Source organism: Phallusia mammillata, chromosome 7, assembly GCF_965637545.1.
Source record: "Phallusia mammillata chromosome 7, kaPhaMamm4.hap1.1, whole genome shotgun sequence".
Taxonomy (NCBI): Eukaryota; Metazoa; Chordata; class Ascidiacea; order Phlebobranchia; family Ascidiidae; genus Phallusia; species Phallusia mammillata.
The window spans coordinates 12,480,710-12,494,083 of NC_137258.1; the positions used below are offsets into that span (position 1 = coordinate 12,480,710).

General features: G+C 38.1%; 3 protein-coding genes across 3 annotated transcripts; 2 read left to right on the forward strand and 1 right to left on the reverse strand.

Moving 5' to 3' along the window:
• Position 1: 1 nt before the first annotated feature.
• On the forward strand, positions 2-3,011 carry LOC145237683 (tRNA-dihydrouridine(47) synthase [NAD(P)(+)]-like). The gene is made up of 12 exons (XM_080100635.1): positions 2-91; positions 153-228; positions 289-387; positions 492-669; positions 733-1,073; positions 1,144-1,296; positions 1,362-1,478; positions 1,695-1,871; positions 2,004-2,179; positions 2,344-2,532; positions 2,608-2,736; positions 2,892-3,011. The coding sequence occupies exons 1-12, from the start codon at positions 18-20 to the stop codon at positions 2,962-2,964; spliced, it is 1,782 nt and encodes a 593-aa protein (XP_079956761.1). The 5' UTR covers positions 2-17; the 3' UTR covers positions 2,965-3,011.
• Positions 3,012-3,949: 938 nt separating this feature from the next.
• On the forward strand, positions 3,950-13,357 carry LOC145238083 (uncharacterized). The gene is made up of 14 exons (XM_080101134.1): positions 3,950-4,058; positions 5,285-5,385; positions 5,479-5,583; positions 5,853-5,997; positions 6,066-6,190; positions 6,722-6,871; positions 7,211-7,452; positions 7,600-7,691; positions 7,957-8,039; positions 8,244-8,444; positions 8,631-8,795; positions 12,059-12,128; positions 12,338-12,478; positions 12,752-13,357. The coding sequence occupies exons 1-14, from the start codon at positions 4,020-4,022 to the stop codon at positions 12,827-12,829; spliced, it is 1,737 nt and encodes a 578-aa protein (XP_079957260.1). The 5' UTR covers positions 3,950-4,019; the 3' UTR covers positions 12,830-13,357.
• Positions 8,910-10,454, reverse strand: LOC145238082 (uncharacterized). Its single transcript, XM_080101133.1, has 2 exons — positions 10,042-10,454; positions 8,910-9,757 (listed from the first exon to the last, which is right to left on the reverse strand). The coding sequence occupies exons 1-2, from the start codon at positions 10,147-10,149 to the stop codon at positions 9,443-9,445; spliced, it is 423 nt and encodes a 140-aa protein (XP_079957259.1). The 5' UTR covers positions 10,150-10,454; the 3' UTR covers positions 8,910-9,442.
• Positions 13,358-13,374: the final 17 nt, after the last annotated feature.

Consider the following 13,374-nt stretch of genomic DNA (forward strand, 5'->3'; position numbering starts at 1 on the left):
ATTCTAACTTTTTTCAAATGGAAGCACCTCCCACTGACTGGAAAAGTTTTCTTTCCAGTGACAATGATGGAAATGCAAAAATAAAAACAGAGTAAGTTGAAGCAACTTTTCTTTCCTTGTATGGTTGTATTATGACATGTTTTTTGGCATAGGTACATATTTGAAAAGACAAGGACCTTGCAAGTTTGTGAAAAGGAATCTGATGACAGTACAAATGTTCAGCCGGCGGTTCGTGATGTGTGCTTCTACTTTCATTTGAAATGTTTGCTAATGTTAAATACATTACAGAATGGAAAGCCAAACAAAAAGAACAAAGCTAGAGGACAAAACAAAAATAGACCCCGCCGACCATTGGAACTAAATTCAGAAAAGCTTTGTCCTAGCAAGGTTTAATGTTGTTTTTGATAAAATTGTACCTAAATTCAATTTCCAATATTCTGTCAAAGAGAGAAGATTGAGATTTTTAGGTGTTTCTAACATGGTAAATTTAGGTGACTGGAACATGTATGTTTGGTGAAAAGTGTAAATACATGCACAACATTGAAGATTACATGAAGATAAAGCCAACAGACATTGGTGACAAATGTCATGCTTACCGGACACATGGAAAGTGTAATTATGGATTTACATGCAGATATGGAGGGGATCACATTGAGAAAAATGAAAACGGTAAAATTGTTCATCTTGTTTTTGTGATTTGTGTTAAACCAAACAATTATTTGTCATCATTAGAGTATATAAATCAAACTAACAACGAAAAAGAGCTACAAAACCCCATGCCAGTCATTACCAACTCCCTGCCCAGAGAGCTACAAGTGGGACTTCGTAAGCGTAAAGTAAATTTTGACAGAACTGTGGAAGCATTAAAGTGCATTGAGCAACACCATGCAAAGCGCAAAAAGGGGGAAGTAATTTTAACACCAAATGAAAATGCAAGGGTTGACCATCAAACAGACATTAAGTCTTCAGTAACAACTGGACCAATTCTTGATACTGATGTTATATCTTTACGTAAGTGTGAGAAGAAAACAATTGATTTTCGGAACAAACTATATCTTGCACCTCTAACAACAGTAAGTCAACTGAAAATGTATGTCTGATTTTTCTGATCAATAAAATTATTATTATTACTCCATTTTTTAGTGTGGCAACTTACCTTTCCGGGTAATGTGTAAGCAGATGGGAGCAGACATCACTTGTGGTGAGATGGCACTTGCCACAAACTTACTTCAGGGACAAACTTCTGAATGGGCTCTTATTAAAAGGCATCCCTGTGAAGGCATTTTTGGTGTGCAGGTAACCTTCTTATGTTACGAGTTAAAGTGCTATGTCTTGTTATCTTGGATTTGCTTTAATGGCAGTTATGTGGAGCATTTCCTGATACAATGTCCAGGTGTGCAGAGCTGTTGAACAAAAATTGTGATGTGGACTTCATTGATATCAACATGGGTTGCCCCATAGACCTTATTTATCATAAAGTAAGCAACATACTATCTTATTACATATCTTACATTACTTGCCACAAATTTATCAACTATTTGGTGTGCTATTATTTTTCTTTTAATGCACATCTGTATAGGTTGTTTCTGTTTACAACACATTAATGTTGTATAGAATGCATTTTTTATCACTACTTTGCTTTTTTGCTTGTTTTCCTTTCCAATGTACTTTAATTGTAACAAGTCCTTTTTTAGGGTGCAGGCTCTGCTCTAATGAGAAGAACCAACAAGTTGTTTGATGTTGTCACTGGGATGACCTCTGTGCTTGACATTCCTTTGACCTGCAAATTAAGAACAGGGATCGAGTCAAAAAAGAATATTGCACACAACATCTTGCCATTATTACGAGATTCTGGTGTTTCACTGGCAACAGTTAAGTTTGCTTCAAGTTTTGAAAATTATTTTATTTTATACTTGTCCAAAACTTGATTTTCACATATATGTCACTGATTTTTACTGAGAAATAGGTTTGATCTGTGGTAACCATATGAAATAATATTGTAGCTGCATGGAAGATCAAGAGAAGCAAGATACACAAGAATAGCAGATTGGAGTTATGTGAGCGAGTGTGCCAAAGTTGCTAGCCCTATGCCACTATTTGGTAATGGTGATATTTTATCACATCATGATTATTATTCTGCACTAGAACACACAGATGTTTCAGGAATCATGATTGCTCGGTTAGTTGCCCACACTGCTTTTTTAAACTTTTTATCAAAAATTTTTTAATATATATTTTAAAGTTTTAGTAAGTGTCATAAAACAGTGTTTAAGGTAGTGCTGTTGAAGTTCTGTGTGATGAAATAAAAAGATGTATTGGGACAGATTCAAATGTTGTTTTCAGTGGTGCCCTTATTAAACCTTGGATCTTCACTGAAATAAAGGAGCAAAGAGACTGGGATATATCCAGTACTGAACGACTTGATATTATTCAAAAATTTGCCAATGAAGGTTTGTTACACTGGGGATCAGACACACGAGGTGTGGAAACAACCAGGAGATTTCTTTTGGAATGGCTCTCTTTCTTACACAGGTATTATTGTGAGAAAATTGCATCTGTTTTAGTGGGAAAATATGCAAACACAATATAACAAGACAATTTTTGTAGGTACATTCCAGTTGGAATTTTGGAAACGGTCCCTCAGCGAATTAATGAACGTCCTCCATACTATGTGGGAAGAAATGACTTGGAAACTTTGTTTGCTAGCCCAAATTCGAATGACTGGATCAAAATCAGGCAAACTAATTTGAAACAGTTGGTAGAATCTGCTTTAATCTATTTGTCACTTGTCGTGATTAAACATAAGAGAGTGCAAGAAAAAGTATCCCAAACTGTTAAAACACCTCACTCATTATGGACCTTTCATTAACAGTATCACGTTGTTGTTTTAGTGAGATGGTGCTGGGTCGCATTCCTGACAACTTCAGCTTTCTTCCCAAACACAAAGCCAACTCGTACAAGTGACTTGAGTTAGATGTTAAACGTTTGTCACAATAAACCTTGAAAGCACATGCTTGTTGTGAATGCATAAAGAAGGTCGGCGAGTATGCAATGACGAAAAGGAAATCGCGAAATTGCCAGTGATTAATTGTTATTACGGGGAATAGGACATTTCATAGGTCGTAGCTGAGATTTAGTTGCCTGCCTAACCGAAGAGGAAATTTAATATCCGGATAATTTCATATAAATTCATAATTTGTCTAGACAAGGTTACATATATAAGCTTAAGTATAATATATTAGTTTGCGTCTTCGTATTGTTTCTGGTCGGCATCCAAACACAGAACGTCATAACAAGTTTGTAGAGCTCTTCTGGCGAATGTAATTTTATTCCGACGTTTCGGCGTCCTATACAGGTCGTCTTCATCAGGGTAAATAACACTGAATGTGACTGGTAAAGTGCACGATAAACAAAGGAAAAAAGAAATGGAACGCAAGCACGTCACGACGCAACGCAAATACCGCGCGAACACAGAACGTCATAAGTTATCCCCCGTTTGTTTATGGCGCTGTGGTGCTCAAAAGCGTAAAAAATTGTTACCAATACGTTCCAAACCTTTTCTTGACAGTTTTTTCACTTAATGGCTCCATCGCTTTCAACGTTTGCGATTGCAAACGTTTAACTCTGTTCAGATTAATTGATGTCACGACATTACAATCAATTACCCCCCACTTTTCCACATTGGAAAATCTATTTTTACGTGATCACAAACGGATGAAAACATTCCCGCCCATTTGTTCGCCGACTGCAGGCCTTTGTTGCCCCTAAACACAGGCTGTGACAAGTACACAAATAAATATCGCAAATCTTCGTCAGACAGAACAATGTGACAACATGTCGCCAAATTGTGTACAACAGTGGTTTCGTATGACCAGCATTCGATGCTTGCTGCTGATGCTATTAGGTTACATTCGTCGTTTGGAAGCGATTTTTAATCAGTCAATGCCTTTCACTTGAGTGACCTAGAGCCTGTAGAACTGTTCTGATATTGGTACAAGCTGCCGAACAAGATTTTCACAATGCTGCCGACATTTTCTTCAGCCGAGGATGTTAAGATGGTAAACAGCAGCGTTGTTTCTTGTAATAATATCTATCAGTCTTATATTGGAGGTCGTTTCATAGCAATACCTGTTAGGGCTATGTGTTTGTAGTATTTTGATCTTGTAAGCTATGTAGACTAAACGTGCTGTTTAAACGTCAACCAGGGACATGCCAATATCAAAGTTACCCTGTAAGTATATAGTATAGTATGTTTTTTTGTAAAATATGACCGCAAGGGTCTGGGACGGTCATAATTTGTTCGAACCGTATCAACTTTGTTGAAACCGTATCTTGTCAGGTATGGGTTTGAATGATAAAAGCCTTGGTGTAAAAAAGTTTCGACTGGTTATAGCATGGGTTCCCAACCTGTGGTACGCGTACCACTAGTGGTACGCGAAGGCTTTTCAGGTGGTACGCGAGTAGCTTCTGCTTTTTTCACAAAAACCTGGATTTACAACTTTATATTTTGTTTATCTGGTTTTGTTTACAAAAAAAAATTCTCCAAGCTTCTTTTTGTTACGTAACTATTCCTGTTGTTTCGTATCATTACGATCTTCAAAATACAGGTTATGTCAATTGTCAACAAGAAGCACAGTTGCTTTGAAAAGTCGTAGAATGCTGTGGGACAGTGGGCATTAATTATTTTAAATGATTGCTCTTGATAGATATCATCTACTATTTTATAGCTTAAGCAACAAATAGCGTTGAACAATGCTAGTGTTGTAAGCTAAAATAGATCAGGATAAAATGTTGAATAACAGTTACGTATGAAGAGGTAGTTTATGCTTCGTAGTAATGCATAGGAATGTGAGCAGGTATTTTCCGTCACGATGATCAGCAAGACAAAAATTTGAAACCGACTGTAGGTGCGCCCGGAAATGACTTTCGATGCGCTGCAAGTTTACACCGCGCATCGACCAATTGGTGGACAGTAAACAAAAACAAAAATCTCATTAAATTTCGTTGTGGTGCTTTAGTGTTATTTTAGTAGGCCAATATTATTATTCTGAATAAAATATGATTCGATACAATTAGTTGTTCTGCAAGAAGTGGCACGCGTGGCAGTACAGAGCGTCCAAGTGGTACGAGATCGCAAAAAGGTTGGGAACCCCTGGGTTATAGCAATAAAATAAAGAAACATAGGCTATGTATCTATAAGTTTATGTATATTTATATATTATTGGATGCTTGCGTAAAACAATAAGTTGATGCTTATTATATTTTTCGAATTTTGTGCCTTTAGGGATTCAAGATGCACCATTCACCCATTCTTCCGCCATTCACGCCGAGATCAAAAATTCGTACGACGTCACAGAATCGCGGCTTTAGTCCAATGAAACAAAGGTAAGGAAAGATTAATAGTAGATGGTCTTCAGACAAAATAAAAAACTTTACTGCTATAAGTAATCGTTTATAAAATTACTATCACATTTTTAGTCGTGCTGTTGAACGATTTCCACCCCTTAAAAATCCAGAATCATGGAAAGACGTAATCGACGAAGTTTATCCTCCCACAACAGCACCAGTAAGCAGAATGTGTTTGCATAACTTTGTCTGTGTTGTATTGGACATCTGCGTTTTGGTGGAGTGCTTCCATCGTTGTGCTTCGCTGTAAACGGAACATAGCAACATGCCATGTCAGGTGCCAGACTATTCGGTCGCATTCTTACCGCTTACATACTATTACAGGGTGGCCCACTCTAAATGCTACACAAAAAATGGTCATAGTTGCATACCATCGCAACAAAACATTTTGACTTACCCGCCATTGTTTTGTCAGTTAATGTTTGTTTGCAGGTAATATCTGCAAGCGCGGAACAATACAAGTGCTTTCAATCCACGACGATTTTGCGTTCTGTGCCGATAATGCGAAGACATCTGGACAACTTTGGAGGAAGAACATTTTCACTTCCGGCAAAAACTAAACCAGTCCCATTTCACACTGGAAGATTTATTGTGAGTAAAGCGACGCCAGTTTATGTAACGCAGCTGATGTACGTAAGATTCTTTAATTTTGTTGTCAGTATGATCCTACAAATCGTCCCATGCTGTTGGAAGACCTGACGCAAAATCAACGTCTTCAAGCCGAAATGGCAATGATCGAAAAAGTTAGAGGTTTGAAACGGAAACGAGAGGCGTTAGGACACAGGTAGTCAAGCAATTGTTTTGTTCGCACACATATCGCATAAGTCCCTTATACACAGTTTTAAGTTAAGTCTCACAGCAATCGAATCCGGATTTGTCAAATATTTTCTAGTACGAGTCTCGGGTCAAGACTTACAATTTCTGGTTTACGTAAAGTATATGTGGTGGAAATGTTCATGGTGCATCTTCTTTTTGTTGCAACGCAGCGTGCTATTATAACGTATGTTGAAAACCAGATCAACCAGATCAACAATGTTTGTTATTTGTGCAGTCGGTAAGGCAATGTCAGAATGAAACGGCCGTTAACCAACAAGTCAGTATCATAAAAAATCATTGTTTCTAAACATTACTGAACGCGGCCACACTTGAAATACTTCTCTGCTTTTATTGAAACGAATTATCCATCCAGTTTTTTCGAGAAAAAACAAGAAAACTTACAAAAATATCGAATCGCTTTTTCGTTACATTTTCTTCTACCCTTTTTGTACATTTACACTAAAAGACGACGTTGTACGCATGCTTTATTTTTGTTTAGATGGGGTTGGCGCAAGTTCAAATTAAACGGCATGGAGGTTGCCAAAAACGAACGTTTTAACATTCAAGCTGAAGTACAAAAGTTAAAGGAACTTATTCTTCCGCCAACTGCAAGGGATATTTATACTGGAAGGGGAATTCGATTACCGGAGTAAGAAATGGGAATTACGGACATGTTTTTGTTTTACAGAATAAAGAATATTGCAAGAACTCTTTGTCTAAGTCAGGGGTTCTTAACCTGGGGTGCGAGAACTGTTCCTAGGGGGTGCGGGGATGCTGAATCATTAAGGTTGGTTAGGTCTATTCTATTTAAGCAATTACAGAAGGGGGAGCGAAGATTGGTTAGTGATTTGAAAGAGGGTGCGAAAATTGGTTGGTGATTTGAAAGGGGTGCAGCAAGGAAAAAAGGTTAAGAACCACTGGTCTAAGTGTTTCAGTTGCTAGGCTCAAGATTTTACCACTCTTAAGTACAAACATTTAATGTAAACAGGACTCATCACACAATGAGAGGAGGAAGGGCATCACCGGAAGCTCCGTTTCCTCCTCCCCCATCAGCTTGGATGCCACAAGACGAGTCACAAAAACCACACACTACTTTTGCCGCTCGCCAGTTCGGAGATACGGCTTCAAAAACTGGTGGAGTTCGAACCAGCGACTTATTTCCCTTTCGACAATCCGCCCCTGGTTCAACTAATTATGATGGCCTTATGGTTCAAAGTGTGCCAGTCCCAGGTACGGTATATTACATGTAGTTTTGCGATATGTCGTTATTTTGGACCGGTTTCAATAGTTATTAGCAGACGGTTTAGTATATTGACAAAATTTGTGTTCAAAGTGCCTAGTTTTATCACTGTGCCAAGTCACTTATTGGTTATTTAGGTTATGCGGTTTCCCCAACACCTGTAAAACCACCGGAAGACGGTGCAAAAGACGCACCTCAAGCAACCATTCCACCTCCAGAGCCAGCACCGGTAAGATCCAATATTCTGGTTACAGACCCAAAATGATATCACAATGTAAAGCATGTGCATCGTCGGTTGAAGATATTGGAATGGTTTTAGAGTTTGCCATATTCAACCCGGTAAAACACCGCAGCAAATAACATATATTAGTCTACAAACTATAGATTTTAAAACTGGTCATTGAAATGCTGATTTGTAAAATTGGTGAACAAAATCGAGAGCGGTTACAAATTGTTGTTTGATTTTACCTTATTTTGTAAAATTATTTTTGTAGGTTATGAAAATGCATGAACCGGTCGAACAAATCGAAGTCATCGAACCTGACAGCACTGTACCTGATTACAGCGACCAAACCAAGTAAGACATAAATCCATCAGTTCCAACACACCTTTCCTGTCAAGTTACAAAGACAGAAATAGACTCTCTCACACTGGCTATTGTCAATTACAAATAGAAGACATCGTTATCTGCATGCATATGTGTATCGTTGGTTAACATTCAATACATTCAGAGGCCGAAAGTATTCGCGGGTGATTACAGTTGCAATTTTATACGTTTCAGGGACATTACTGCCGCCTCCCCAATGGTACCCGACACCCCGGTTGATCGGTCGCGCTCAATGGCAGCACCTAGTGCCAGTCCCGACGGTAAAGCACACAACCCACTTGTATCACTATCTGCGCTGGAAGATTCGGTTACATCCACTGAGGAAACTCAATCTTTGAGAGATAAATTCACCGAACTCGACACGGAAGGCAAAGGGTACGACCCCAAACTGGTATTGACTGTCAACAGTGGTTAAAGAAAGCATGCTACGATTACAAGGTGGCACTTATGCGCAAATGTAGCCACGGTTGTAATGTATAATCATTAAGCTACTGTACTTTGCATGAAAAAAGAAGTGACAGTTGCGTCTTCATGTTGACCACAATCTCTTGTATCCTGCAGGCATCTTACGTTTGAACAAACAACAAAAGTTTTTCCAACGGAACTTACCCAGTGTCAAAGTCGATTCTTGAGAAGTTTTTACGACATTGTCACACAAAGTCAGACATTTGGACCCGACGAATTTATCGCCATGACGTCACTTGCGCACAAACTCATAAATATGAGGTAAGTTGTTTGCAAGTAAGTAACCTAGTAACATAGTGTAAAGATACAAGTGTTTTCTTAGGTTTGTGTAGAGAAATCCCAAGCAGTACGTAACCTAGGTAACTACTGACCAAAAATTATGAAAAATATTTATTGCAAGACCACAAAATAACTATAAAGTAAACAACACTTAGAACGACTTGGCCAAGTAATTTGCTTAAAGTACATTTGAATCGTAAAAACATTGTACAATTATTAGAATTACCTGAAAGTAACGTTTCAGCTCTAAAATTTACAGGTTGCATTTTAATACTCAAAACACTGATACGGTAAAGAAACGGTAGGTTAATTTGCACACAATTAATGGACTACTAACTGTGAAATGTGATGAAGACCAAAGCTTCGTTTTGTTTGACCGTAAGAACAGTAACTTGTCATTAGAGTCGTGTCCGAAACATTTTTACAACTGGTCGTAACTCGCAACAAGACCATTCTGTAGAGCCGTCTTACTGCGCTGGACATCCTTTGTATTTGTCATATTTAACTTTGAAGACAGTTTTATGGAGTTGTGTTTTACAAACTTTTCATTCGCACACTGGGTGAAACGAGCGTAAATTAGTTGTGTCCAGATTGCGAGTTACCATTAATCATGAAGTAATTGCAAGCGGTTATGTTAAACACGATTGATCCTCGTACGAATTGGTCTTTGAGTCGAAGGAGGAAATCTGTGTCTCCAGCACAGTCTTGATAAGGTTCGCACTCAGCAGTAGGGCGACGTACAACACGTTAAGTAGGTTTACGAGTACAAAGGTCAGGAAACTGTATAAGTAGAACGCGCACTGCATTGTAACGCGGCAAAACATCTTTAGTCGCAACCACGTGATCTGTCTGGTGGCTGATCGACATTTGTTGTTGATTTCGTGAAGTTCACCTTCCACGGATGAGAGTTCGCTCTCAATTCGATCCAGTTGTTGACGAAATACCTGTGAAAATGTATGCCTTCATTACTAAATTATCATGAACTACATGCATACACAAAGCTTTATGCGACTTCTCTGCAGCCAACATTTAGATAGTATAAGCAAAAATACATTCAAGTTTACATAAAACGTTACATTCAACACTATTTTATTGTGATAATTATTGTATTACCTTTTTTTACAATGGAGAAAAACTAATAGTAATCGTTTCCCATGTATTAGTAAAGTTTAAAAAAGTGCATAATAAATCTATGGAACTCATTTAGGAGGTTTCGATTAGTAAATACCTGTCGGTGGTTATTAAGTCGTTGCATCTCGCGGGTTAATTCCACTTTCTTGCCCTTGAACTGCTTGAGATCATCCTGAGCTACTTGCAACGTCTCTGAAACCGACATAACGACCAACGAACCTCACTAGGCATTAATCAGTATAAGCTGCTAACCCATGGGTGGCCTGAAAATAACAAACACAATGTGCGCAATTATTAGGTGAGATCCCAACTTTGGTCCTACGATTTTGACCAGTATGTGTTCGTATCACTGGCTATTTGGCAAAGTCCAAAGTATGTACACAAGAACAGTGCACCATTGCATAAGGTTTTATTGCACTCTGTTTTGTTATGCAATGTTTGCTTGCGGTGACTAATGCGCACGACGCCTACATTCGTAAGTGAACTATGAACTTTACACAGTGCCCTTTTAATTACACAAGCAAGCGCTTTCGCAAGAAATAACAGGCCATCAAGGCAACAATTGCGTTATCGTAGGTAAGCAATTTACGGCAAAAATCATTTGCTTCACTTTTTGGGTTTAAACAATATACATCAACAGAATTCTAAACGGACAAATACGTAAATCGTTGCACAACGCTTTTTATTAGACCAAACTGTCCTTTTTAAGTACTTAACTGTAAAGTTGTGTAAATTAAAGACCTATTACAACAACTTTTTCGCAATGATTTGATTGTAAAACTTCTATTTACGTGTGCAGTGATATAGCTTAGTGGTCGGCAACCACCGCGGGCCGCAGTGCAAAAAAGGTTGCCGACCCCTGATATAGCTCGTAAACTTATTTGAATCAGAAGTAAAACCCTAATGCAGTGTTTCTCAACCTTTTTTGCGCTCGTACCCTTTGAGCTTTCACAAAATTTTCTCGTACCCCCTGTCAAAAATGGCCGACGGAAGTAAATAAAATTGTAACAATTAAACTCAGTGTATTGATAACTTGGGTGTTGAATGTAAGCATGAAAACATGCAGTATTGTAAGTAGTACAAAACTAATCCGTTCTGGATACTGTACATAACAAAGTAACTTGTTACGCATTCTTCACAAATATGCCTAAATATAGCATATAATTTCACCCTGCATGTCGTACCCCTTACTTTGATGCTTCGTACACTCAAGGGGTACACGTACCCCCGGTTAAGAACCCCTGCCCTAATGACTACACTTGTTTATTACAAATGTCATAACATTTCAACTTCGAAACTTACTGCAAAACTGTGCTAACATCTACTTTAAACTGGTTTAAGGTGCGCTGGATTGCTTGATTTTATTCTGAATGCAATTTCTTTGTGCCTTCGAATCTGGACTTTGCTCAATTTGTTCGAGTGTTGTTGTCGACACGGTTCACCGCTTTCGTTTAGTCTACGAGTGCAGATTTTGTAAAACCTAGCGTACGATTTTACAGCTAGCAATTATCCCGTTACTTCAAGGAAAGTTGTACACATGTAACATACTTCAATGTTGTGAGACCAACTGTAGCTTTTACGACAACAAGTAAACAAACACTGAACACCATCACTCTCTGTTTTGCTGTTGTTTGTTGTCACTGTGCAGCTTACATACACGTAAACAAATCTATTGACGTACAGTCCGGGATTAGGCATTCGAACTAAACAATAGCAGTATTAGCTACTGCAGAGTCAGTGTACACTTTATCTGCTGTTTCCTGGCGCCCATCTGTTATATTATGGAAATGTCTGTAATGACGGAACGCTACATTTTGTTGCACCGGCAGAAATTTCCTGTTGCTTGATGGAACGCGTTAATGTCATTCAGCAGCTAAAAAACGATCAGAAAGTGCAATACATCCGACGCATCCAACTGGTGGAAAAGAAAATCGCATCTGTCGTAGAACATTTTACATGAAAAATAAATTCTCTCTGCAAACGTGTCGACAAATTCTAAACATACACAAGTAAATCTTCTGTAACATCACTATTTTGCACATTGCCTGTATAGATTATAGTTTTGCGTATAAAGCCCATCGGTTTCAGTAGGCTTAATTTTGTTTATATTGCAGCCCAGCTATTCAAGAGATGTTTGAACAAATCAATTTTGCAACACTGGAAGAATCCATTACACAGTATACTGTAAGTTAGCAGTACAATGTAGCTATATATTCCGGCAGGCGAATCCTATATGTCAACGTTTGTTTTTAATTGCTTCTTTCGGAAAACCTGAAACATGGTATATAGGCAGGGTTATTCGGGCTTGAATTAATTTCAAAAAATTGGGCCCGCCCAAAACTCCATATGGTACGTCAGCAAAGATTTTTATAATATATTATCTTGTAACACAGGAACTGTTTGCATCGGTTGATCGTACCGGTAGAGGACGGATAGGTTTCGGAGCGCTGCTACAACTGCTTAGCACGACTCTGCAGCGCCAACTAGAGCCTGATACACGTCTTGCCCAACAGATTATGGAAACAATGCAAAAGGTTCGGATTTGGATAATTTACGTCAAGAATCAAATATACCAGGAAAAGGTTTTAGTACACACTATTTGTAGGCTCGACAAGCAAATGATTTTTTTTAGTTTTAGCCTATATCCAGGGAAACACAGTCGAAACAAACGTAGAAAATACACACCCAGGAAATTTAGTTTGTGAAAAGTTGAAAGAGAAAGTGTTTTCGATGTAACGCGTGATATCGTTTTAGCGACCGATTTTAATAGTATGCAAATACATTAAAGCCGATATTTTTTATTACAGGAATACGCCGGTGAGGTTCCACGCATCGAATTTTTGTCTTTTATCCCCTATTTTCTCTATTTGGAGGAAATGACGTAACTTTTTCACACACAATACGTACGCGTTTCAGCAGAATGCGTTGGAATACATCAAAACTTGTCAGAATAATGCAAAAAATTCACATTCGTTTGACTTCTTCCGTGGCCACCATCAGTAGTAGCAATTTTTCAAACAATATGGTCAAAATGTAATCCTTAACTTGTGAACTGTCACGATTTTTAGATGGCTCGCTGTATTTAATGATAATGGTTCACACGAACGAGTTAAGAAAAAAAAACCTAAACTTTCCGAACCAAACGTTCGTTATGTCTGATGGTCTGTATAAGCGGAGATTAATGTTTTTTTTATTCTATTCTTTATTATTCTCAGTTTACAATATGAATTGTAACATTATTGTTAAGCACGTTTTGTTCCACTCAATTCACTATGTTTTTTTGCTGCCCGTTACTGTTTATCTCATGAATGTACCGTTTAGATAGAACATGGATATTTATGTAATAATGCCAACCTGACATTCGTGCTATCGACTTTTTGCTTTCTGCGCGAGTAAACATTTCCAAACATTTACGACATTGGACCTTAAT